This window comes from Haemorhous mexicanus, chromosome 2, assembly GCF_027477595.1.
Source record: "Haemorhous mexicanus isolate bHaeMex1 chromosome 2, bHaeMex1.pri, whole genome shotgun sequence".
NCBI lineage: Eukaryota > Metazoa > Chordata > Aves > Passeriformes > Fringillidae > Haemorhous > Haemorhous mexicanus.
This window is the reverse complement of record NC_082342.1, coordinates 30,701,767-30,725,478: the sequence shown is the minus strand read 5'-3', so window position 1 is coordinate 30,725,478 and position 23,712 is coordinate 30,701,767. Positions and strand designations below refer to the sequence as shown.

The 23,712-nt window shown below is 46.7% G+C and overlaps 1 protein-coding gene across 2 annotated transcripts; it reads right to left on the bottom strand.

Annotated features, from left to right (window-relative positions):
- Positions 1-2,589: 2,589 nt before the first annotated feature.
- Positions 2,590-22,307, bottom strand: WDR3 (WD repeat domain 3). 2 transcript variants are annotated; one of them, XM_059838129.1, is made up of 26 exons: positions 22,018-22,307; positions 20,465-20,674; positions 19,957-20,075; positions 18,975-19,053; positions 18,550-18,645; positions 17,317-17,433; positions 16,260-16,361; positions 16,043-16,140; positions 15,007-15,102; positions 14,481-14,711; positions 13,639-13,732; positions 13,202-13,303; positions 12,435-12,520; positions 11,889-12,024; positions 11,120-11,176; positions 10,343-10,443; positions 10,087-10,198; positions 9,841-9,975; positions 8,508-8,558; positions 8,237-8,302; positions 7,354-7,446; positions 6,749-6,796; positions 5,182-5,225; positions 4,580-4,708; positions 3,998-4,091; positions 2,590-3,391 (listed from the first exon to the last, which is right to left on the bottom strand). In XM_059838129.1, exons 1-26 carry the CDS (start codon positions 22,186-22,188, stop codon positions 3,236-3,238), a joined length of 2,823 nt encoding a protein of 940 aa, XP_059694112.1. In that variant the 5' UTR covers positions 22,189-22,307; the 3' UTR covers positions 2,590-3,235. The 2 variants fall into 2 exon arrangements, with proteins under 2 accessions (XP_059694112.1, XP_059694113.1); XM_059838130.1 differs by having other exon boundaries at positions 17,317-17,430; positions 22,018-22,306.
- Between the last annotated feature and the right edge of the window lie 1,405 nt (positions 22,308-23,712).

Below are 23,712 nucleotides of genomic sequence, written 5' to 3'. Positions count from 1 at the left end.
TCTTCTTCAACTACAGGTTAGAGCCCGAGAAGATCAACATGAGGATCAGCAACACTGAAATACAAAGATTTTAGTTCAACCTTGTGGAAACATCCAGAGTAATTTTTCCTTTCATTTAGTCAGATTAAATGAGAATAAATATTTTGCCTTTTCCCTGTTAATGGGAAAGGTGGTCCAAAAGTTGCATGATCTCCTGATGTGGCTGTCTGAAATGTAAACAGTGCAAAGATTGCTGTATTTCAACCCAACTACAGAGCAGTGCTGCATGGTTCCCACAAAGTCTGTTTTTAAAAGGCATTAGGTTTCCAATAACCTGTGCTGAGGCACCTGAAATCTTTTTCAAGTACTGGGAATGCACCAGGTTTCAACACAGTCAACTGTGATTCTTCAGGAGCTGCTGACCTGCTCTGGTCTTCTAATTCCTAAGGTTCTGTTTGCTTTCACAATCATAGGCTGAACGTTCTGTGTGCTCACCTACCTTTAATAAGCTGCACATACCAGACAGGGTTGGGAGTACACAAAGTTACACTTGACAGGAGAGGGATCCTTATATCCTCTTGTTCACAGTCACACATGAGCACCTTCAAATGTTCACCTGCTCATCTCTCTTCATAGTGGAAGACTGAGCCAGTTAAGAGATGGTCTTTTGCCCCTCCTTGTTCCCACCTACACAGCAATGACTAAAAGAAAGATCACAGGCTGTTTTTGAGCCACCACATTTCTGTGTGCAAATGCAGCTCTGCTTCTGGTTTATGAATTCATTTCTCACAAGGTCCTTTCCTGAGCTTCATCCTTTTTCCAACATGTGACATGCTGAGAGAGAGATGGGGAATTTCCCTTGATACATGCAGATGACTTGTTCTCTCCACACTTCGCAGTGACTGAGAATCCCATGAGTGGCCATTAACAGCAGCTTTCACCAACGTGAAATATGAATGCCAGTTCTGAACCCTCACATCCACACTGTTAGGTGAGATACGTATTCTAATAGTACAGATTTAAGCTTGCCCTGTACTTGCAAGTGCTTTCCTGCTCAGGTTTGTAAATGTAGGGAATTTCACCCAAGAAGGGGCAAATTGATGTCCCAAGGATATTAAAATTCCTATCAGAGGATTGTTGGCACAGGACAGACCTCTTCCATTTAAAGCACATGCTGGGCTCTGTCAGTAGCCACCCAAGTACTGCATTAGTACAGACCTGTCACAGGTGACAAAAATCAGAGAACCAGAGGGAAACTTCAAGAAGGCAGCCTGTGTCAGCAGCTAGGGAGACAACTTTTCAACACCTAAAAGACCTTTTCTCCAAGGATTCTTCCGTAACACCAGTGACAGCAGAGACAAAAGTGTAGGAATTCCACCTCTTCCAACTTAGACCAGAGGATATCTGTCATCATAAGATGACTCTGCATCCCAAGCTACTCATCTGTATCACCATTTACATACTTCCCATCAGTCCTTGAGTTCATGGGCCCATGGCCATGTTTTTTTCTTCCAGGCCTCCCAGGGGATCATCAAACAGCAGTTCATTGTACAGCATCCATAACATCTATTTCCCTGTCATTAAGGTAAACAGAGGCACAGTCAGCCTTCCCCTTTTGGTACCTGCTTTTGGCATCTCTCTCCTCAGTCACCTCAGCTGAGGGTGCACTGTGGTGTCACAAGCCAGCTCTCCATCTGTAACTCTTGTTTTTCCAGTGGGCTGGCCCATCTCAGCAGCAGATAATGTGGATAACAGATGTCAACTGACAAACAAAATGTATCATCCTACAGTGCATCCTCTTCCTCCAAGTAATCCCTCTTATGAGGGACTATTTTGGGAGTAATAAAGCAAAAAAAACATAATAAAATTAAGTAGAACAGCGTAAGTCAGGACAGAGACATGTCTGAATGCAGCTGTTTCCAGGTGCCCCTATAATTTTGTATGTGTCCAGATATGGATGAAACTTGTGATTCAAGTGAAACAACTGGCAGAGCTGTATGAAAGTTGCCATTTCTATGGAGCCTGAGAACCACCTGGAAATGGAGCACAATGTGCTCCTGTGAATCACCCAGACCCTGAAGAGGCAAGTGAACAATCATCCCCTTAGGAACAACTGAGGTATGGTTGTTGCACCTGAGGTGCTGCCTAGAGAATGACCAAGTGAACTGCTGGCCTTTTGCATAATTGCTAGTAATAGACAACCTGAGTCAAAGACAGCAGTCAGCCACAACGGGGATGCAACTAAAAATCCATGAAACTCAAGTCAGAAGTTCAGCTTTGAGTACCTAAGTCAGACATGTGAGCCCAAGGGTCAGCAAAGTATCTGGAAGCAGCCCTCACCATTCTGCAAACCAGTGACTTGACCACTGGTAAAAAATACACAACGTGTGCTATAAATTAATAACAACAGCAGCAGAGACTTGTTCACTCCATTCTGCCCCACAACCCCCACTGTGAAAATAAATCATTTTATCTGACACAGGACAAGTACAACATTGCAACCAACCAGTGCAATTTCTAAAGCCTGGAGCAAGTAAAAGACAAACAATCCAGGCTTCTCCCACTTGGTCTGCCAGCTCTCCAGAAAAACACAATCTGGGATGGCAGCCCTTTCATTTGCTCCCACTGATTTTATTCTCTGTAAAAAATCCTTTGAAAACAGACACACAGGCCAAGGCAACTGAGGATTTACAAAGGAAATACCGGGACAAAACACTATGAACAAAATTGTCTCACAAAGCAAATATAAATATGCCTTTAATTGAGTGCAGCCATGTTTCTCCCTGTCCCACTAAAGAGTGGCTGGAGCTCAAATCCTCACACTTCAGCAGAAATCACAGGGCTTTTTCCACAGGCCACAAGCCACCAGCATGTGTCAGTGAAAAATCCTGCCAGGATTTTAATCCTGGACAAAGGCAGGGTCTCACCAGCAGTCCCTGTGCTGGATTCCATCGAATCAATGCTGCCAGAACCAGCTGATGTCGGGATAAATCACCTCCATTTCTAACAGGCATTCCACTAGAGGAAGAGCACAGCCACCTCAGAAAGAGTCCATCTGCAGCAGCCCAGAGAGAGTCCATGTCACAGACAACCATTCTGAGTTGGGTTTACATGCTGGGTTATACCACGTGGAGGGGACAGACTCTGTCCCAGCCATGGGACATCATCACAGATGTTGAGCCACAAGAACACTTCCATGGTCAGCAGTGAGGCTACATGAGTCCATCCAGGTGCTCTGGGTCTTGGGCAGCAAATGCTAGAGCATTGCAAGAACCATCTTTTCTTTCTTCTTCCTTTTTCTCTTCTTCTCCTCAAAACGCTCAGTAGCATCAGCAAAAAATGTCACCTCCTCCTTGGCCTCAATCTCCCTCTTCAGGAACTGGAGCCCTGCCATGTTGAATCCCAGCACATCCTGCAGAGATAGACCACACTGTGAGGCACATCCCAAGCTAGTTAGGGGGCAGAGAGTCCTGCACTGGCCACCCTCTACTGAGAGATGATGAAAAGAAGACAATCCACAGATTTAAAGAAAGCAACATTAGTTTAAATGTAAACTTCATCAGAACAGAACAGCCAGTCCTGCACTCAGTTCCCCACAGTACTCTCTTGAAAGCAGCTATAATCTACCACATTTTCTGAAAGACAAGTTGCTGGTAGGCACCTGAATCTTCCTCTGGGAAAATGCAGAGTCTGCACTGAGGTAGCACCACACAGAAAAGCCCAAGAGAAGCGGGGAGTTACTTTACCTCCCACATATTTAGAAACTAGCGAGCCAAGATCCAAGCACATGTATCAGAAAACCAAGTGTAAATGAGACAGGGAGCACAAGTACAAGCTCACCACTGGGGTATTCTCACATGAGGAGGAACATAAGGAAAAGGCAATCTATTTGCAAAAGAGGATGGTTTAAATGAGCTCAGATCCCCAACCAACTAGGCACCACAGACAACTCATGCTCACAAACATTGGCTCATCCCATTATTCTACATCCTGGAAAAGGGGAGGGTGCAACACTCACCCGGGCCTCACTGACTCTGGAGATGGTGACTTTCTTCAGATTTTCTATCACTGTCACCAGCATCTGGTTGCTTGTGATCTGCCCAAAATGTATCCTGGGAATAGAGCAGACAGTGTGTTGCAGCATTGTTATTAGAAACATCACAAGGGCCCTCTCCTGAGCCTCTGTATGCTCTGGACATATGGGGTTTTTTTATAATTAATCTTCCCCAGACACCGGACATGGACAGGCATGGACAAATTTATCTGAAAAAGCTGTTTTCTTAAGTTTAACAGTGGTTCAAGGGGAAGGTCTTTCTGAGGACAGAGGCTCTACAGTGCCACCAACAGTGCCTCATCAGACTTGATGTGGGATCTTTTCATTCCAGTGAGACTTAGGCCACCAGGACCAGCATCCCCATCCAAGCATGTCAGCACTCTGCATCCAAGCAGTTCATTCCCACACACCATTCACTGTGGGCTGCAGAGATTCCTTATCTCCTGCATAGACCATGTGTCTATTCCCAAGGATGCTTCCCAAGAGTTTCAGGCCCAGAGACTCAGAAGAAAGCCCAGATACTGTCTGGGCAGATAAAGGACTCACTTGAGCAGGAAGAGGAGAGCTCGGCACAGAAGCTCAACATCTGAGCCCTGCTGAATATATTCATTGAAAAGTCTGAGCAGGTCAGGGACATAGGAGAAAGGCAGCACCAGGAGAGACTCTTCCAGCTCACTGAGGGAAAAAGCAAAGGGACACAAGCATTAGTCTCAGCCTCTACACTGCTACAGATGAGCAGGAAACACATCCACATAGGTGGGTTCTGGTACTCAGCTGTGCTAAGCATTTCTCACAGCTGGTCCATGACTGCCCTGCATCTGCACAGCCCAGGCATCTTGAGGCACAGGGAACAGGCACACAGCCTTCCCTCCTCAGCATCCCCAAACTGCTCTCCACATCTCTACATACATTGCCATCTCAAAGAAGCCAACCCACACCCAGAAGCTTCAGTCAACACTCCCCATGGAAGGAACACTTTCCATTTCCCATGCATGTTCCAAAAGAGGCTGCTGGAAACAGTTGACTCCAGACTCTCTAGCACTGCCCATTCTTTGCATGAGACCACTCAAGGATCCCAGCCAGTCCTGGGTCTAGAAACCCAACACTCAGTCACAAATCTGTTCAGCAATGAAGCTCTTGGGACTCACCTCGACTTGACCTTCTTGAAAACTTCCAGCACATAGGCAGAAGGCTGCAACAGAGGAAAGACAACAGCCCTGCTGAACAAGAAACATTCCAGGACCAACATGCCCTAAGGTCCATTTCACACAGTTAAAAACACACCATCACATCTTGTGAGACAGACACATGAAGCTAAATACAAAAAAGAGGAAACCCTTTCAGCTTCAATCAGCTGCCACTCTGAGCAGCCCTCCCTCAGCTTTCTTGGCATACTCTACACTGGTGAAGAATATTGTGAAAAATCTAATTTATATTTGATCAGCTAAGTCAGCTCAATTTATGTCAATGAATCTTGTACAAACTGGAAAAAAAGCTTGGTAAAACAAATTATATATTAAAAAACCTAATACAAACTAATCTCCCAGACTTAATTCCTACTACTCCTGTTTATCTGCTGGAAGCGTTTGGCAGATGGGAAAAGATTCCCAGAGCAGAGCTGGGAATTGGGAGAGAAAAGTGCCTTTTAACTGCGAAATCATAGGATTTCATTCCCTTCTGTTAAAGCCTATCCAACTTATAATTAAATAGAGCTATAATCATGGAGGAAGGGACAGAAGGGCTCTTGCAAGGTGGTTACAGGTAATGAGAAGGAAGACAAAGGCTGTTTCATCTGGCACTGACATTCAGCTTTGAGCAACCTGGTCTAGTGGGAGGTGTCCCTGCCCAGGGCAGAGGGGTTGGAACCAGATGATCTTGAAGGTCCCATCCAACCCAAACCATTGCATGAGTGCATGAAAAGGGGAGAGAGAAAAAACAAGGCTCTTCCTAAGGGTACTTAAAAAACACAGTCTTGGAGTGCACACTGGAATAAACCAGAAAAACAAAAACTAATCTACTCAGAGTAGTGGACTTTGATATATCAATGAAATCCACACATCCATGTCTGTGTATTTTTTAATATGTCAAAAATCCACAGAATTTAGTGAAAACTGCTGTGCAGTAGTATGACACGAATGAATAAGGGCACCAGCTCTAGCCTGCAATACCCAGGCACTGAACTTCCATTCAGAATTTTCTCAATGTAAACTCTGCAGGAATAGGAACAGGAACAGTAACTGTAGCAACATCACATAAATAAACCTGGGAAAGATTTGAACTAGCTTTCCTGTATCTCGGAGGAGACTGTAAACCCCCTGGCTCATGACAAGGAACATCATAAAGTCATGGCTACCATCAGGGTTGTTTAACCCTTCCTATTTATGTTTAACATCCTAAAGTCATGCCTAGCATCAGGGTTGTTTAACCCTTCCTATTTATGTTTAACATCATAAAGTCATGGCTACCATCAGGGTTGTTAAACCTTGGTAATACACATGCATGATACTTAAAAAAAAAAAAAACCTAAAAAAAACCACCAAAAAAACCCACATCAACATGAAAACACTAAATTATGTTCACTTTGCACAAGCAAAAAAAGTTGAACTAAGCAGTCCTGCCCCACAGCAACAAAGCATGTTGGCTCAGCCAGCAAATCAACCAGCCCCACTCCAGCTGAGAATGGACTACAGCCTGTGGCCTGGGCATTCCACTTACTGTAATATTTCCATAGGCACGGAGGATGGGATTGACAGGGAAGGGAACCTGGAGACACAGAATGGGTTAGAATGAGGCAGGTGTGTGTGTGTATAAATGCATATTCAGAGCAAACTTTTACCCAGCGCAGACGAGAGCTTTTACTGAGTATCTTCCTGCAATTCCCACACCTCCACCCTCCCTAGAATGCTGCTAAAGGCCTCATTTGAAGCCATGAGACAATCTCATTCTCAGATATATATGACTAACTCAAACATGGATGAATTTTTTTCCACTTCTTGTCACTTTTCCCACTTCTATGACAGCCCCTTATTCAGCAAGGAGTGTTGAGATGAAGGCAAAGCTGAGGCTTGAGGATGAACTTGCAGCAGCACACTCTTCCAGGGACAACACTTACATACTGATAAGACTTTAGGCATAAAGATCATTGGAGAGAACCCCTAATTATGCCCCAGAGCACAGAGCCATTTAGTTCTCCAAAAGATTTGAGCAAATGTCTGCTGTTTTCAGCTATCCTGTCTTTATCTGCATGCTAAGCCTTTCCACCTGAGCTGGAAGGATATGCCCAACACACCTTGGGATTTTTACATTCCTCAGTCTTTTACCTCTTTTCCTGCAGCTTTGCATATGGCATTGTGTTCCTTTAGTTTTGCAGTCTCTTCTCTGTACAGCTCGATAGCTTCCATGATCCTCTCAGCCTGTGCAGCACAAGAACAGCACATCAGTGACACCAGACAAGCCAGGACAAAGCTCAGCTGGACAAATGGAGGTGGAAGCAAAGGTGCTGACACAGAGCACAACATGGCATCTCCCCTGCTAACCTCTACTCCAGACTGCACCATTACTCTGAGCAACAAGTCATGTCCTGAATATGTCACACTCTATCCACATTCCCCCACTGCCCTGGGTGCTCTCTGCTGCAGCTTCAGGTGTTACTGTGACCACTGCCCCCAAGCAGTGTCCCTTTGAGGCACAAGCCAGGGTCAGGCCATTTTGACTATTCAGATTAAAGATTTCCTCTGAAAATCACCAAACCATTGAAATCTGCAGCCATGGAATTACCCACCCCACACCTTTCTAGTACATCTCCCACGTCAAGCACCACAATAGATTTCCACCTTCCACAGATCCCCCCATTGGACTGCACAGCCCATCAGGTAGAGGCCTAATGCCTTAAGAACATCCCAGCTGCCTTTTCCTCCTTTGGGATGCAAACCCCAGAGGGCAAGAGCAGCTCTGTCTGTCCCACATATGACAGGCAGCTGCAGGAACCTCACACCTCATTCCTCTCAGGAGGAAACAATTCCTGGTGCGTGACTCTCCAGAGTCAAAACCCTCCCTGTCGCCTTCTGAGCAGGACAGAGTGCCTGTGCATGCAAGAGCAATCTGCCCCTATGAGACAGCACAGGTAACTCTTCAGACTGATGCTATGACCTCATGAGAGCTCCTCTGGAGAGGCTGGTAAGGCACAAAGCCACAGCACCTTACCGCTTTGATGGTTTCAATGGTCTTCTTTCCTGCCAGTCCTGTCTCTCCTTGCCTCTCTCCAGCCACCTACAAAATACAAAATACAGAGCTGCAGTTCCATCCCTGCACAGCACCACAGCCAACTGCACCATGGAGCAGCCACAGCTTCAGCACCCCCTTCCCCCCTGAAAATGTTCCTTTTTCCCTGATACCTCTTCCATGCCTCTTACAGAAATAGTTTTTCCAGAGTTTGTACAGACAGAGTGACACACATTCAGATGGTGCAACTCACCACAGGCTGCTCCTCCTTGGCCACACTCTCTTCATACTCAGCTTCTCGTTGCTACAGAGGATGAGAACACAACATATTAACAGCAGTGAGTAAGGCAAGGGTCCAAGTCCCTTCCAGACTATTTAAGCAAGACAACCTGGAGGGCTTCATGCAGCCCATTACAAAACCAGGACCAATCAGCAGAGTCCAACAATGCCAGTGGCAAAATGCCCATTTGTCCCTGGTTCCAGCCCCACAATGAACTCAAGAATTTCCCACAGAGAAAGAAATACAGGTCTCTGCTCTAGGAGCAGGAACAGCCCTTCAGGATCCCACCAAGCTGAGACAGACACCACAGTTCAGCGCCACACCTTTCACCAGCCACATAACACAGAGGGAACAAATCTAGAAAAGTCCCAGGGTTGTCCTGGGCTGCAAAAGGAAAGAGTCTCTGGTCTGCCATCTCTCACCAGAAAGGGCACCAATTATGTTATGCATAGTTTACTACTCATGTACTCACACCCACCTTGCTATTCAAACTTGATCCAAAACAAACTTTTCTGCAATCTGGAAAAGAGCTATCTCTGTCTCTGCTTTTACCAAACACAGGGCATCAAGGTACAGTGTGTCAGCTCTTGCAAACAGGCTGGGATAAAAAAACCCAAACATCTATTGCAAGTTTCTCATCCACTCCTGCTTCTGCATTTCTGCCTCCTCCCCCCTCACGGTGGTTTAAGAAACTGCCTTAGGAAGGAGTGACAGAAACAGGCTTCTCTGAGGGATCCAGCAAAAAGATAGTTACAAATTGTTCCAAGGGAACCTCTGTTTGGATACGTGAAACAAACACATCGGCCAACCCCAACGGTGGCTCAATACTGGAACAGGTGCTCAGACAGTCTGGAAAATCTATTTCCTTGGAGATGTCAGTGTATGAAGGCAAGTCTCTAAGCAGTCTGATATAGCATTAAGAGCATCCTGAAGTGAGCAAGGGGTTGGACTAGAGACCTCCAGACTTTCCTTCCTATTGAGGTCCTTCTGAATTTATGATTCCTCCCAATACATGCTCAAATGATATAGAAGGGACTTCTTCCAGCATCCCTGAGCTCTGGGGCCTGCTACTGAGACAGGACAGACCTCTCACAGTTGAAAAAGGGACAAACTTGCATTTAACAGGAGCAGTGCTCTCCATCCCTCCCCATCAGCCACTTGCTGAACTGCCCCCCAAACACATTTGTGCTGAAAGGCACACAAGAGAATGTCAGACTGTAAGCAACAGACGTGCAGAAAGCCACTAAAGACCAAGAAAAAAAAAAGGTCTGGAAGTTGGTTTTGGTAGAAAAGATGCAACTCTCACCATCTCCCTCTCCTCTTCCAAAATCAGTGGCTCCCTTGTTCTTTCCCAGAGGCGCAGAGACTTGTCATGGGATGCTGACACCACATAGTCTCCATTGGGACTGAGTGCCAAACACCAAACCTCCTGGTGATGCCCCTGCACGAGGACAGAAGAGCTCTGACATTAACATCACACAACTTTCACCCCTGAGGAAAATCCTGCTCATGTAGGGATAATGCTTCCTTTCAACACTCCAAAACTTCCTACCTCCAGTGTCTGGATATGCTCAAATTTGTCTGCATCCCACTGCTTAATCTTGCCATCCTTCCCAGCTGTGAAGAAGAGATGGGATTTGGGCACAAACTGCAGATACATCACACTGGAAGAGAAAAAGGCTCAAATTTACCCACTTGGGAAACACTGCAGAACTCCCCCTGTCTATGGTGGATAAAAGGATAATGGCTGGATCACAACTCCTTGGAGACAAGTCCACAGTCCAAAGATGCTGTAGGATTTGACTAACCTGTCATCATGGGCAAAGAGAGAACGGTGACAGTCCCCAAAATCCAAGCCCCAAATCTTCACATTCCTGTCAGCAGAGCCAGTTGCAATTAGAGTTCCATCCTAGAGAGCAACAAAGAGAGAGGAGGGTGTGGGGAGCTGGCTGGCAGCCCCACGAGGAACTGCTGCTGCCCCAGTGACTCTGCACTGCTGAGTAGGCAGACATCTGGCTCCTGAAATGTGGCCTCTTGATCCCTTCATCTCCTTCCCAGTGGCCCATGCTCTGGTACTGGCGCAGCCCACTGACAGCACTCTGGGCCCCCTCTGACCCTCTGCAGGTATTTGGTTATATCCTGACATTCTTCTTGGCTTTCAATGAGCCTCATTCCAAAGACACCTCAGAGCACGATGCAGCCCAAGAATGAACAGGCACAAAGAGGCTGCTTCCCCTCAGCACCTGCCCTCTGCTCCCACCAACAATTCAGGCTCCTCTCACACAGCAACTTTAGCAGGCTGTACCTGTTACAATGAGTGCAAGGGACATCACAGCATTTGGATTTCCCCTCACTCACAAAATGCCCCAGGGTTAGTTCTGTCATGACCCCAACTCTGAAACCCCTTCCAGTGAGCACAGGACTGCAGAATAAGAAGGGGCTTGCTGTGTCCCACCCAGAAACTGTTCCGTCGGGAGCAAGGAGGCCACAAGGAAGCATTATCCTAGAGGCCTTGATGCCAGCAGAGGCTCTCACTCTCATCCATATCACCACAGTCCCAAATACACAGCCCTAATGATACTTACATAACAGATGTCCATACACAGCACTGGCAGCTTGTGTCCATACAGAGAAAGGAAAAACTGAAGCAGAAGAAAGGTGACTCAGTTAGACATACTGGGTAGAGAGGTGTGCAAATCCCAAGCTCCAGCCTACTTCTGCTCTGCCTCAGGAGCTGTTTTTCTAGCACTGCCCCACTTTCATTCTTGCCCTGAACACTGTTAGCAGCAGGGTCATGAGGCTAGAACTGAGAAGAAGGTGGAAGTAGGCAAGCAAGCTGAATTAGCTGTTTGCTCTCTAGCTAATTCTGGTGCCAATCACCAGTGTCAATGGAGTTCATTTCTGTTTCTCTTCACATAACTGCCAGCACCAATCTGTCTTGTGTCACTCCATAACATTCACATGCTAATACACAGCTCACAAATCCACCACACACTGCTCACAAGGAAGGTTCTCCTCCCACAGGCTTTGCCTCTGCCATGCCCTATTTAACACCACGTGAGGCACATTCATCCCCACCTTCACAGTGCCTGACAGATAAGGAGTACCACCACATCTGCAGGGTTTAGAATGAACCTTGCCACCTGCAGGCTCAGAACACGTTCTAAATGAAAAATGCATCCTCCAGTTCCCAGTGTGGAACAACCATGGTTCTGTCAGGTTTGCCAGCAAACAGGCCCCTGAAGGAGGGTGCATGTTCCACATAAAACAAACACTTTTCCTTTGTATTCCTGATCTTGCAGGCTACAGTTACATCCCTTCCTGCACAGCCTCACAGCCCGTTTGGTCACGCACCTTGAGCGTGTCAACGTAGAAAACCTTGACAGTGCAGTCCAGCAGGGAGACAGCCAGCAGCTTCTGGTTGGGGCTGTACCGCACGCAGAGCACGTCCTCATCCAGCTGCAAAACGCGCACGTGCTTCATGGAAAGCCTGGCAGCAAGAGGGGAAAAAACAACTGGTAGCCCAAGCAAACAGACTAGGAACAGAAATGGATACAAGTCCCACACTGCACCCTGGGGAAGCATGTGAATTCCAACACGCAGCACATCAGTCCTCACTATGACAGGACTGGAAATAAGCAGGCTCTGGTGGCTGATGAATTTCACCGCTACATTTCTGGTAATGATCTGCAGGCCCAGCCTGATTAGACACTAAACTCACACACACAAAAAGGGATCAGAATGAGGCAAGTGCCCTCCTCCAGCTAAGCTCAGGTCTCCACAAAACTGCACTGAGCTCACACTCTTTCTCCATTTGTTTCACACTGATGTCATTCTTGCAGTGCACAGCAGAGGCCAAAGCACCCATCATCAACAATGGCACAAGATTTATCTTCTCACCTTTTCTGAACACTATTCTCATCCTTCACAAGCTCAAACTCCCAGAACTTGACACACTTATCAGCGCCTCCTGTCACAAAGCCATGCTGTAGGGGAAAACAAGAAAGCTGCTGTGAAACCAGTTCCTATCACCCACATCAAGTCTACAGCAAGGAATTGCCAAAACAGAGGAGGTTTTTGAAATGTCCCAAGTTCCTACATCATTAATGATTGATTGGACACTACCAGGAGCATTTGCTCTGGTTAGAGCACACATTGCCTGGGCAACAAAAACAATTTCAAAAGCCCTAGCTAATTTTGGAAGTCTAAGACAAAGACCCCAAACATAAAACAAAACCTGGACCGAAACCTTGGGGTGGAAAGCAATCATCTCAGCTGCAGCTAACAATATGCTTTTGATTTGTGACCAGCTTGAGACTCACTGTTACTGGATAAGACACACCTGACCACCACCCTACAACAGAGCCTCCTAAAGGAACAGCAGTTCAACATTTTACATTAAGAAGGAGGGTAAAATCTATCCCATATGTTTTCATCTGTAGGGTGGATGAATTTCAGGCAGACTACTTCTTGCTATGGCTTTGATTCCACTAGAAAGTTATTAGACACTATCAGCTGCATCCTCCACCTCTGAGGATGAGGGGTTCCATGCTTCCATGGAACAAAGCATGCGGTGAAAAACAAATTCCATGGCGCAAACACACTACTATAGGAAAGAGTTACATGAAAAGATGTGCAGATGATATTTTTAAGGGTGGCTGAGTTACCTGGTCTGGTGAAAGAGCAATAGACCACACTGCCCCATCATGAGCATCAAGTGTCTCTATCAGACTGCCAGAAGCCAAGTCATATAGCTGCAGCTTCCCTGTCTGGGGAAAAAGACATCACAGAGGAAGAATCAGCCTCTACTCACAACTCATGACAGCTCCTGGCAGAAGAGCTCCCAGCCACCCATGCCCCCAGCAGCCAGCTTCACTAGGTGGCTGTTACACACAGATGGCCAAACTCCTGATCTCCATCAGGGCCTTCCCAAAGCTCTACTCTGCCTTCCAACTCGAGCCACAAGAGTTCTGTAACAACTCTGGGAACAGAGCAGTGCTCCAGATCAGGGGAGGCAATGCATTTTCTGTGAGGCTGCCTTAGTGACATTTTCCTACCGCATTCCCAGACCCGGGCAGTGTGGAGTCAGAGGGCCACTCCTTACCTTGGTCCCAACGATGACCTGCCGATCCCCAGGGACAAACAGCGAGCAGAGCGCGTACTCACACTCCATTGTCCGGATGCACTGCAAGGTCGACCTGTGGACAAAGACAGAGCCCAAAACCTCTCATCACCCACAGAATCTGGCCTGCTCAGTGACACATGCTACAGTGTGGCCTCTACCCACAGCTGTCTTTCAGCTGGGGTCAGAAGATAAGCCACCACCATCCTACTGACCCAAACACTACCCAGCACTACTGCTAACGACGTTGCCCATAAAAACATGTACTGTGTTGTCCACCATCATGACCTATTGCTGTTGTGAACAAGAACAGAGCTCCTAATTTTAAACAGCATTTCAGGAAGGGACAGAGTGTAACATAGTGTACTCACAGGAAACTGAGCTTGAAATCAACACCACTCAAGAAACACTGGACAGCACTCTACATCAACACACAACACTCTAAATCAACACAACAGCCTACTCAGTCTAATACAAGATCCTTCAGATAAGATGTCAAGAAACCCACATGTTCCCTAAAGAACAAACTTGTTTAGGATAACAGTTAATAACTCTTACAAAAATGAAAAAAAAGAAAAAACCCGTAGCAAAGTAGTTTATACCCAACTGCTATGTAGGAACTTTGTGCTTAGACCTTCTGTTGAAATTTTAGATCTATAGTTTATCAGTTTCCCTAATAAGGAAAAAAGAAAAATCATTTTATATTTGCTTCCTTTACTTCATTCACTGCTCTATCTATTTCCACTGTCCCCTCTTTCTTATCACTGCCTTTCTTAACACAGCATCCCACAATTCTGGGAGACTGACACAACCAGCCTGTGTACCTGTTCCAAATCTTCACAGACTCTGCAGCTGCTGAGAGAACGGCAATGTTGTCAGAGCTAAAAGCCAACGTCCTGACATCACTGCGGTGGCCTCCAATGGTTATCCTGGACACACGGACAGCCTGGGGCACTTGTGCTGACAGGTCCAGGTTGTACAATTCAATGACATTGTTCTGGAGCAGCAGTACCATCTTCAGCTCTCCTTTTGGAGAGAGAATCAAGTCAAATGACCTGTTTGATTAGACAAAATCAGAGCTGTACACAGGGGTACTAAGACAAAGTGTTGGAGGGATCAATTATCAAGAACAACTGAGACAGAGGAATATAGACAGTGCACATCCAAGAGCACACTGAGCCACAGAGGTGTGAATGGACTGGAAATCACAGCAGGCCTCTCCCCAGCTCCAAGCTATACATATGTTGAGGGGGAAACTTCTTCCACCTCTGCCTGCACTGAGCCATGCAGAGCTCTACCCAGGAAGCTGCATAACCACTCATCAGACTCTACAACAGGCTTTCCACTCACTTGATTTTAGAAGAAGCTTTGACACTAGTGACCCGCTGAATCTCTTCTTGCAGGCTCAGCTCCACACTCCTTTCAGGCTCCTCTTCAGAGTTCTGTCTGGAAATGTTAGATAAGGGAGGAGAGTCAAATGACCCAGCACAGCCAACACAAACTAACATAGCAACACAGAAAACATAAGAAAACCACTTAGCCTGCTGAAAACAACTTCCCTCTTACCAGCAGTGCTAAACATATTTAAGAATAGGGACAGTGAAGGGTGGACAGTGGAGCTCATGCCAGTGTGCAGACTACTAAAGACACAAACTGTCCCAAAAAAATCTCCTCCTCTGGAGCCAAAACACCAGGCACATTACAAAGATGGATACAGAACAGGGAAGAGAAGTTGTATTTGAGAGCAAGACCAGCTTCTGCTCATCTCCCATCACTGACCAAAAGCTCTCAGCCATTGCCAAAATGCATTCTCAGATTTGCAGATGCCCAGATTTGCAGATTTGCACAGATGCCCCGTGCTTTAGTTTCTACCCTGGAGCCAGACCACTCCCTAAGGGCTGTTCTGAGGCACCTGTTAAGTGCCAGGATACACAGAGACACTTAACACAGAGTAACCATTAAGAAAACTCTCACCTGTATCTCTGCCTGCTGTAAAACAGGAAATGAAGTATCAGATTCTCTGTGACTTCTCAGATGAAACTCTCATTCCTGTATTGCCTACCTTACTTTGATGCATCAATCAGTACAAACACTAATGCCAGGTAGAGCTGAGCAGCTCTGAAAAACCCATTTTATATCCATTTCTTTCACACTTTAGCTTAATTTTTTCAGAGGGAAGATTCAGAAAGAAAGGTATTTCCTTAGTCTCTGGGAGCAGGGCTGCTCAGACAAGCACAAGGATGCACAGAAAGAGCAACCCCAAAATACAACAGCTAGCACAAAGAGAATGGCCAGAAGCTTGGAGTTTGACCACTGCATAATGCTACTCAAAGAAGAGTTTTTCTAGAGCCTTCTGGACACAGACAGCATCCAAAAAATTGCTTACTTGGCTTTTTTCCTCGCTTTCTTCATTTTTTTTTCCAATTTCTTTTGGATTTCCTCTTCAGAAAGGACAGAGAACACTTCCAGAATGGCATCTGTTCCCTAGAGTTAGAGGAGACAAATTCAAAGGTATGCAAAACCCTAGCTGACTCTTACAGAAAGTACCCAGGCTCTCTACCAGCCTCCTCTACAGCTCAGCAGCAGAGCCCCCCATTACTCACATGGCAGGCCAAAAACTTGCCCATCCTGTCTGTGCCAAGAGTCACCACTCGGTCTCTCCCTTCCCGCATGATGGATCCGACTTTGCTGCACTTAACGATGCGCTACAGGGAAAGAGGAACAAACCTGGGTCTGAAAGGGCAAATGATCTTCTCAAGCAAACTCAAGAAACCTGCTGACAAGAAATGTCAAGCAGAGGGGGAAATGAACCTAAAGGGTCCTGGCAGAACAGCTGGTAAGGATAATAAAGGGACAAAACAAGCATCTGTGTGAGCTACAAGCTTATCTCCTGATGTTTTGTTACATTTCAACTGAAAATAATCATTGGCCATCTCAGTGGAAGAATAACTTAATTATACTGGCAAACCACATCCATTTAAGAGACAGAGCTGATTTTTTATGCTACAGAGACAGCAGAGCTCAGTCAAAAGAGGCAGAGAAGCTGAGAACAGAGGCTCTTAAACAGGGCAGTGAAGGGAGAAAAATCCTCTGGAGAGAAAGCTGTAAAATTTATTAACGAAGTCAGGTATCTATTACAACTACAAGCAGCCTGAGATCTGAGCACTACTCCAGAAAGTTCAACCAGAAAGACAGATTCAGTAAAGTCTCCAGCAGCAGAAAAGTGGGAATGGATTTCTAGAATCCAATCTCACACCATATTTCATTACAGTGCAATTCTGACCTCCCAATTTCTGCAAAGCTGAGCATCAGTACTGAACTCAGCAGCTGCAAACCAGCAAGGAACTATTTTATTTCTGTGATGTTCGATGAAAGAGCTCTATTAGCACTGTTTAAATTTTTACATTTGCTAGTCCTTCTCAAATAGAAAGGGAAGAACAACTGTCAGTGGAAAAAAAATCTGTGGGTGTTTTGGCACACATACTTCTCCTGATGTTTTGCAGGTAGATGAGGCAGCAGCTGCTGCTGAGGAAGTTGTTATGGAACAAGACAAGAACTATCACATTTTCCCAAACAGGCTAAATATGACACTCAGGACATAAACCATGCAAATGGGGTTAGATACACCAACTCAGAGACAGCATGGAAAACTGATCTTACTTCCTCAGGATGTTCATCCAGCTCTAAGGTCTCATCCTCTTCAGTGTTTTCTTCTGCTCCAGGTGAAGATGACGCTTTGCTTTTCTTGGATTCTGGTTCATCAGGATCTTTTACCTGCTCACAGGAAAAAAAACAGCAAAAGGAGTACTATAAACCTCAAGAGCTATTGTATTGTGCTTTCTGGCTCCCACTTCATTTCCTTGGAGATACAACTGAGTAGCATACACTGGAGTGTCCTACAGAATTCCTGTAGGCACCAAGCACTCCATGTGCTTCCATGACTATCATCCACCCACAAGGCTGTCTTCCTCAGCTGTAAGTGTCCTGGATTGCCAAGCAAATTGTATTCTATTTGCCATCTGTATGGCAGTTGTCTTCTGTTAAATGGGTAATTTTCCTTATCTCTTCCACAACCAATCCTCTCTCAGGGGAGACATCTGCTGATAACAGGCTATGGAATGTCACTGCATGACTGATAAAAACTATAGCATCCCATGTGAGATGCTCTGCCCAGAGAGAAGAGCCCAGCATTCCTACTGGAGACATAATCTTGACATTCTGGAACAAAAGCATGGCTTCTCCACTGGATTTCCCAGAGGAACAGCTGCCTCTTCCACTGGGTCTTCAGAGGGAAACGACACCTTTCTACAGGATCCCTGCTCCAACAGAACCACACCTGACACTCCAGGAGGACTGCAACCACAATTCCAATTGGACTGCTACCTGCACCCTGACCAACAGGGTGTCAAGTCACATTCTGACTCTGTCAGTGTTGTTTTAGTTTACCGCATTGTTTATTTTACCTTTTTTTATTTTCTTCCCTAATAAAGAACTGTTACTCCTGCTCCCATATTTTTGCCTAAAAGCCCCTTAAGTAAAAATTTATAGCAATTCCAAGAGGGGAGGTTTACATTTTCCATTTCAGGAGAGGCTCCTGCCTTCCTTATCAGACACCTGTCTTTCGAAATCAAGACAGTAAGACAGAAGGGAGGAAGATCTGACACACTGTGGAAATCTCATTCTCGAAGTGCTCACAGCTTCACTTGAAAGTGCAAAAGACAGGAAACAGCAAAGCCCATCCCATGAGCAGCTTGTGGACCCCTCAGATAGCAAAGACATTGCTTTGGCTGCTTCCCAGAACATCCATCAGATTTGAACATGTTCCAGTTCCTTCTCAGTCCAAAGACAAGCAGCTGGGCAGGGGGCTGAGGGGTCACAGGGGGAATGTCTTACCTCCTGGATGTAGGTGAGATCCCACACCCTCAGCTCACTGTCAGCGCTCCCAGTGATCAGACGCTTCTCTTGGGAGAGCAAAGCCATGCCCCAGACCTGTCCAGAAGCACAATGTGAGGAACTGACTCCCTTAACTATCATAAAAAAGCACAGCATCTTTAAATGAACTATTTAAACAGCAACCAAACAGAATGGATCAAGCTGGGACCGCCTCTGGGGACATGCGCATGGGAATTGTCACCCACTGCATGTGATGATAGCTCTTGAAATTTTTGGAAGTTTCTCATTTGCTTACTCCTAAAGCCTAATGAAAGTAAAATGTATGATGGTGCCAGCTTACAACTCCTGAAAGCAAGGAAAGCCCAGAGTGAGCCCTGACATCCCAAGTCCCTCCAGCCCAACACTTCCACACATCCTCTTTTTACCTCAGCTCGGTGTCCAACCAGAGTTTTGAAGCAGTGCTGGGTGTCCAGATCCCACCATTTCACCAGCGTGTCTTTGGCACTGGAACAAAGAAGGAAAACTCAGACGTAAGGAAAGACTTCAGAGCTCACCATTTTTCTAAGTGTCAGAAATACAAAAAAATCTAAAACATGTCAGAATGTGTCACAGAGCAGCTGCTCAAACATTGACATTCTGCAAGCCAAACAAAAAAGGCACAGCAATGCTGCAAAAAGGTATCTGTCAAGTCACTGAAGCTGACCTGCAAATATCTGAAATTACATTAAGAAATGGGTATCATCTACCAACAAAATACTACTTTTTTCATCTGAAGAAAAAAGCAAAAGAAAGCTGTTTCAATTTTAAACTGGACTAATTGCATGCACTGTTCTATTAAGCTAGAATATGGCATATTAAAAAGTAAAACATTAGTGACTGTTGTTGTCAACCAATTATTATCAAAGGGATTCAGTCAACTTGCAGCTCCTTTAGTCGGATAACTTAAAATCAGCTAAAAAAAACCCTATCATCTTTTAATTAACTTGTGTATTTGCAGCTTACAAGAAAGCAATTTTTCTGTCACACTGCTGTGCAAATTACACATACAGAAGGTAAGTCTACTTAATTCTTCAAGATAAACAAAAAAAAACCAAAAACTGTTACATACATAATGAATATGTTACCACTATTCTTTGCTACAATGATTTTAAGTTGATGGATTTACCAACAATTTAAACCCTTTTCCAAACACCTTTTTCAGTATGGCCATATCAGCTGCTCTAAGACTTGGATGCAGGGACCAGACTTAAAAAATACACGGATGTGACAAAATCATATTCAAAGATGCTGGTGGGTCTGAGATACCACAAGACAAGAAGAAAAATACTGTAGCACACAGGATGTCTAAATTGCAAGTACAACCATGCCTGCTTTCTTGATCAACAATCTTTCTTAAGTCTGGCTCACCAAGTGACCAACAAGTTCTTCTCCTTCAAGAAAAGGACTTGAGTGATGACATCCTTGTGTCCCCTCAGCCGGTACAGGCCACTCTCATTGATGACATCCCACACGATGACTTCTGTATCCTGGAACAGAGAGAATGTCTCCACGGGACTGGCCCTTGTCTCTGCAAAACCTCTGCCATGAGACTGGAAAGATTGCCTGAGAGCACACTTTCTCACTCTGAATCACAAGGATGATAAATGTAGGGGACACTGCTTACCCAGAGGTGCAGTCAGACTGAGAAATGTACCATCACCCCAGCCTGAGACACTTTTGCTATTCCTGATCTCACAAGATTATTCACTTTAACAGCTCCACCAGTGCCCTACTCCTGCCTGCAGCCCCTGCTGCTCCCCCAGCCCCTCTCACTGACATCCTCTGGCTACGGGCAGAGGCCACACTTCAGTGCAGGTCAGCCTTCCCCACGGGGCATCTCCGTGACAGGGTTATGCTCCAGATGTCAAAGCCTCACCTTTGAGCCAGACACCAGCCTGCCACCCAGGTGGTCATACTGCAGGGCTGTAACTGCAGCCCTGTGCCCATTGAAAGTGATCGTTGATTCTCCACTTAGGAGGTTGAAGACACGGATTGCTCCATCTTCATACCCAACAGCCAGGTGCAACCCATCTGGAGAGGGACAGAGGCAACTGACTTGCTGCTTGAGACCCTTAAGGATAAGAACCTGCAATTTTTAGGAGACAAAACATGTATAATGTTGATAAATGACATGTCAGAGTCAGATACTTAGACAGCAAAGTCTATTCTTCTCCTGAACTTCTAACTGAGCACTTCAGCCACTTTACAAGTTCATTTTTCAACTTCCTGCACCAAATACAGCATCATTAACCCCATTTTCCAAGGTAAACAGCAGCCAGAAGCAAAGCAATTTCTCAAAAAAACAGAGCAGAACAAGCCCTGGCACTCAGAACCTGAAATTTCTGCCCCCACATATTATGAACCAGAGAGCAAGAAATATTGTTTGAGAGTAAAAGTTGGAAAGTTTCTTCCTGACTCCATCCTCTCTGCCTAGCCTTTCTCGGGTATAGGGCAGAGCGGCTCTTCCACAGACTGCACAAGAACTTGAGAATGATGAAAACATCTCCAGAACAACATACCAGCAGTCAGCACTCCAGAGGCTGTGAAACAAAACCAGATTTCAGTGTGTAGTGGACAGTAGTACTTACAGTGATTTCTGAATCTCACAGGAGACAGTGTGTGTCAAAGTCCTTAAAAGTTACAGCTCACAACCCCCCTATGGGATACAACTTTAACATGGGATGCCCAGTTCCACAGCCACAACACAAACTCTATGACATCCCTGATTTGTCCAAAAACATTCACAGAACCAGCTAAACTGGAAGCAGCTTTCTAGTTACTGCAACAGCAATTACTCTTCCACAACTGAGGTCCTGACGCAAATCTCACAGGGATCCACAGTGAGATCCATTTTAAGACCAAGTCGAGATAAAGTAAATTACTCTCAAAGCAGAGCAGCAAGACCACCACTCCCTGTAACAACTGATGGCTACAAGTTACTACCAAAAGAAAACAAGGTGAGAGTTGCTGCACTCCAGATATCCATGATCCAAATCATCCACAGCCGCCTCTGTTCTGTCTGTGTGCTGGTGCTACCTGTTGGATTTCAACAAATGCAACCCTTATAAATTCCTTAATGCAACCCTTATAAATTCCTTAAACAGAAATAACCAACTGTAACTAGCAAGACTTTGTTGTAAGCATCCAACACTGCAGTATATTCTGGAATACTGCTACACGATGCACAGTCCTCCAGTTTGGAGAACAGGAAGACACCAGTACTTTGGGCCAGGAGGCAGCCAGACCTGCAGACCCACTCCACAGCCTAACCTCAGGCTGCGCTCAGCCCTCCCAAGAGGCGGGGATGCTGTGGATGTGTCGCTTCTTTCCAAACGCCGCACAGTAACACAAATCGCTTCGCTTCAGGCGGCCTAAAAGCCCCTCACGCTGCACCCCAGCCCTGCCCCGGCACCGCATCCCGGGTCCCACCTTCTCTCCTTTCCTTGTGTCCCACACGAACACGTGCTCGCAAGCCGGCACGGCCACGTAGCGGCCCCGCTCGCCGCGCAGCGCCACGAAGGCCACGCCGGCCCTGGCGCTGGCCACCAGCCCGAAGAGCGCGGCGGGCTCGTAGCGCAGGTACTGCCGCGTCAGGCCCATGGCGGCGGCGGCGGCGCGGGCAACGCGGGGAAGGAGGGCGCGGAATGAGGGGAAGGAGGGCGCCGAGGAGCCGCGGCCGCCACACGTGCGGCGCACCGAGCCCGCCGCGCTGGAAGTGCGTCAGAGCGGGCGCGGCTGCGAGCGCGGCCCCGAGGCCCCGCCCGGGAAGGGAAGCGGAAGCGCGGCAGACGCGGAGCTGCCCTGGGTGATGTCGCCAGACCGGCGCCGACCGGGACCGTCTGTCCGGGCGGGGCTGGCGGCGGCTCTGCGGCTGTGCCCGTGAGTGCGCTGCGGTGCTGGGGCGCAGCCCGGCCTGCGCTGGGCGGGCGCGGCGGGAGCCGGGCGGGGGCCGCTGGATGCCGGGCGGAGCGCGGTGCCGCAATCCCGGCTGCGAGCCGCGGGGCGGGAGAGGCGGGAGAGGCGGGTTCTCCTCCCGGTACGGGCACGGCGCTGCGTCCCGGGCACTGGGGCCTCGGCCCCCGCTCGCAGCGCTCTGTGCTCCGCTCCGAGCCCGACAATCCCTCGGGGCCGCCTCCGCCCTGGGAGGGCCCGGCAGCGATCGGGGAGATACCCCGGAGATCTGCGCGCCCCGCTTCTCCTCCTCCTCGCTGCCATAGCCAGACCCCTGGGTATGGCTGTTCAGCAGTGGGAAGATGCTTTTGTAGATGAGCTCCCTGCTGGGGCCAGTGTAGCCGTGCTTACCTTCCCTCTCTCTCTCATTGCCTTTTCTCCCAGCGAAAATTATACTTAGATGCTCTTACCGCTACCTTTGTCCTAGTGTCAGCCTTTATTACCCCTCAGTGTGAGCTTGGATACTTGGTTGTTTTGTTTTGTTTTGTTTTGTTTTGTTTTGTTTTGTTTTGTTTTGTTTTGTTTTGTTGTGTTGTTTTCCCCGGGCTAATGAATGTACTTAGTAAGTCGCGTTTCACAATTACTCCTTGTGGGTGCGATCGTTTTTAAATTATTATCAATTATGAACCTGTAAAAGGAGTTAAGTAGTGGGTGTGTATGTGGCAGGCTGAAGTTACTTACGTGGGTATGTTTGCGCTAGTTTGATTCACTAGTGCAGCTCAGTAGTCACTACGGGAACGTAGGAGCCCAAGCGTTACCTGCTGGCAGCTGAAAAGTGAGTGTTAACGCGTTTGAGCCTTCATCTGGCCAACAGTGTCATCTCAGAATCAGTCAGGTGGCAGAGTGCCGTCTTTAAATGCGCTGGGCCAGCGTTCAAATTTACAGCTTTCCTTTTTCGTGCAAAACTGGTTTGGGTGAAGGGGTTTTGTGCCTGAGTGCATGGCTGTAAGAGCTGTGTGACAGTAAGTCGGTCTTGTGTGCAGCAGTTCAGAATTCACTGAACTGCAAGGATGTATTATTCGGGGAGAGGGAGGGATTTCGTTGGTTTGTTTGTAAGAATTGGGGTTTTGGAGGGTTAGGGGCATTGTGGTTTGGGAAGCTGTCTTTTTTCTATTTTATATAAGTATTTACCAATATCTCTGAAAGGACAGATTATACATTCCCTGCTACAAA

Excerpts from the sequence above, each read along its gene's own strand:
- WDR3 (XM_059838129.1), bottom strand. The coding sequence starts at position 22,188 with ATGGGCCTGACGCGGCAGTACCTGCGCTACGAGCCCGCCGCGCTCTTC. Across the intron at positions 10,444-11,119 it reads TGTGTATGGACATCTGTTAT|GATGGAACTCTAATTGCAAC; the intron begins GTAAGTATCATT and ends GTTGCTCTCTAG. Across the intron at positions 5,226-6,748 it reads GTGCCTATGGAAATATTACA|CCTTCTGCCTATGTGCTGGA; the intron begins GTAAGTGGAATG and ends CCTCTGTTGCAG.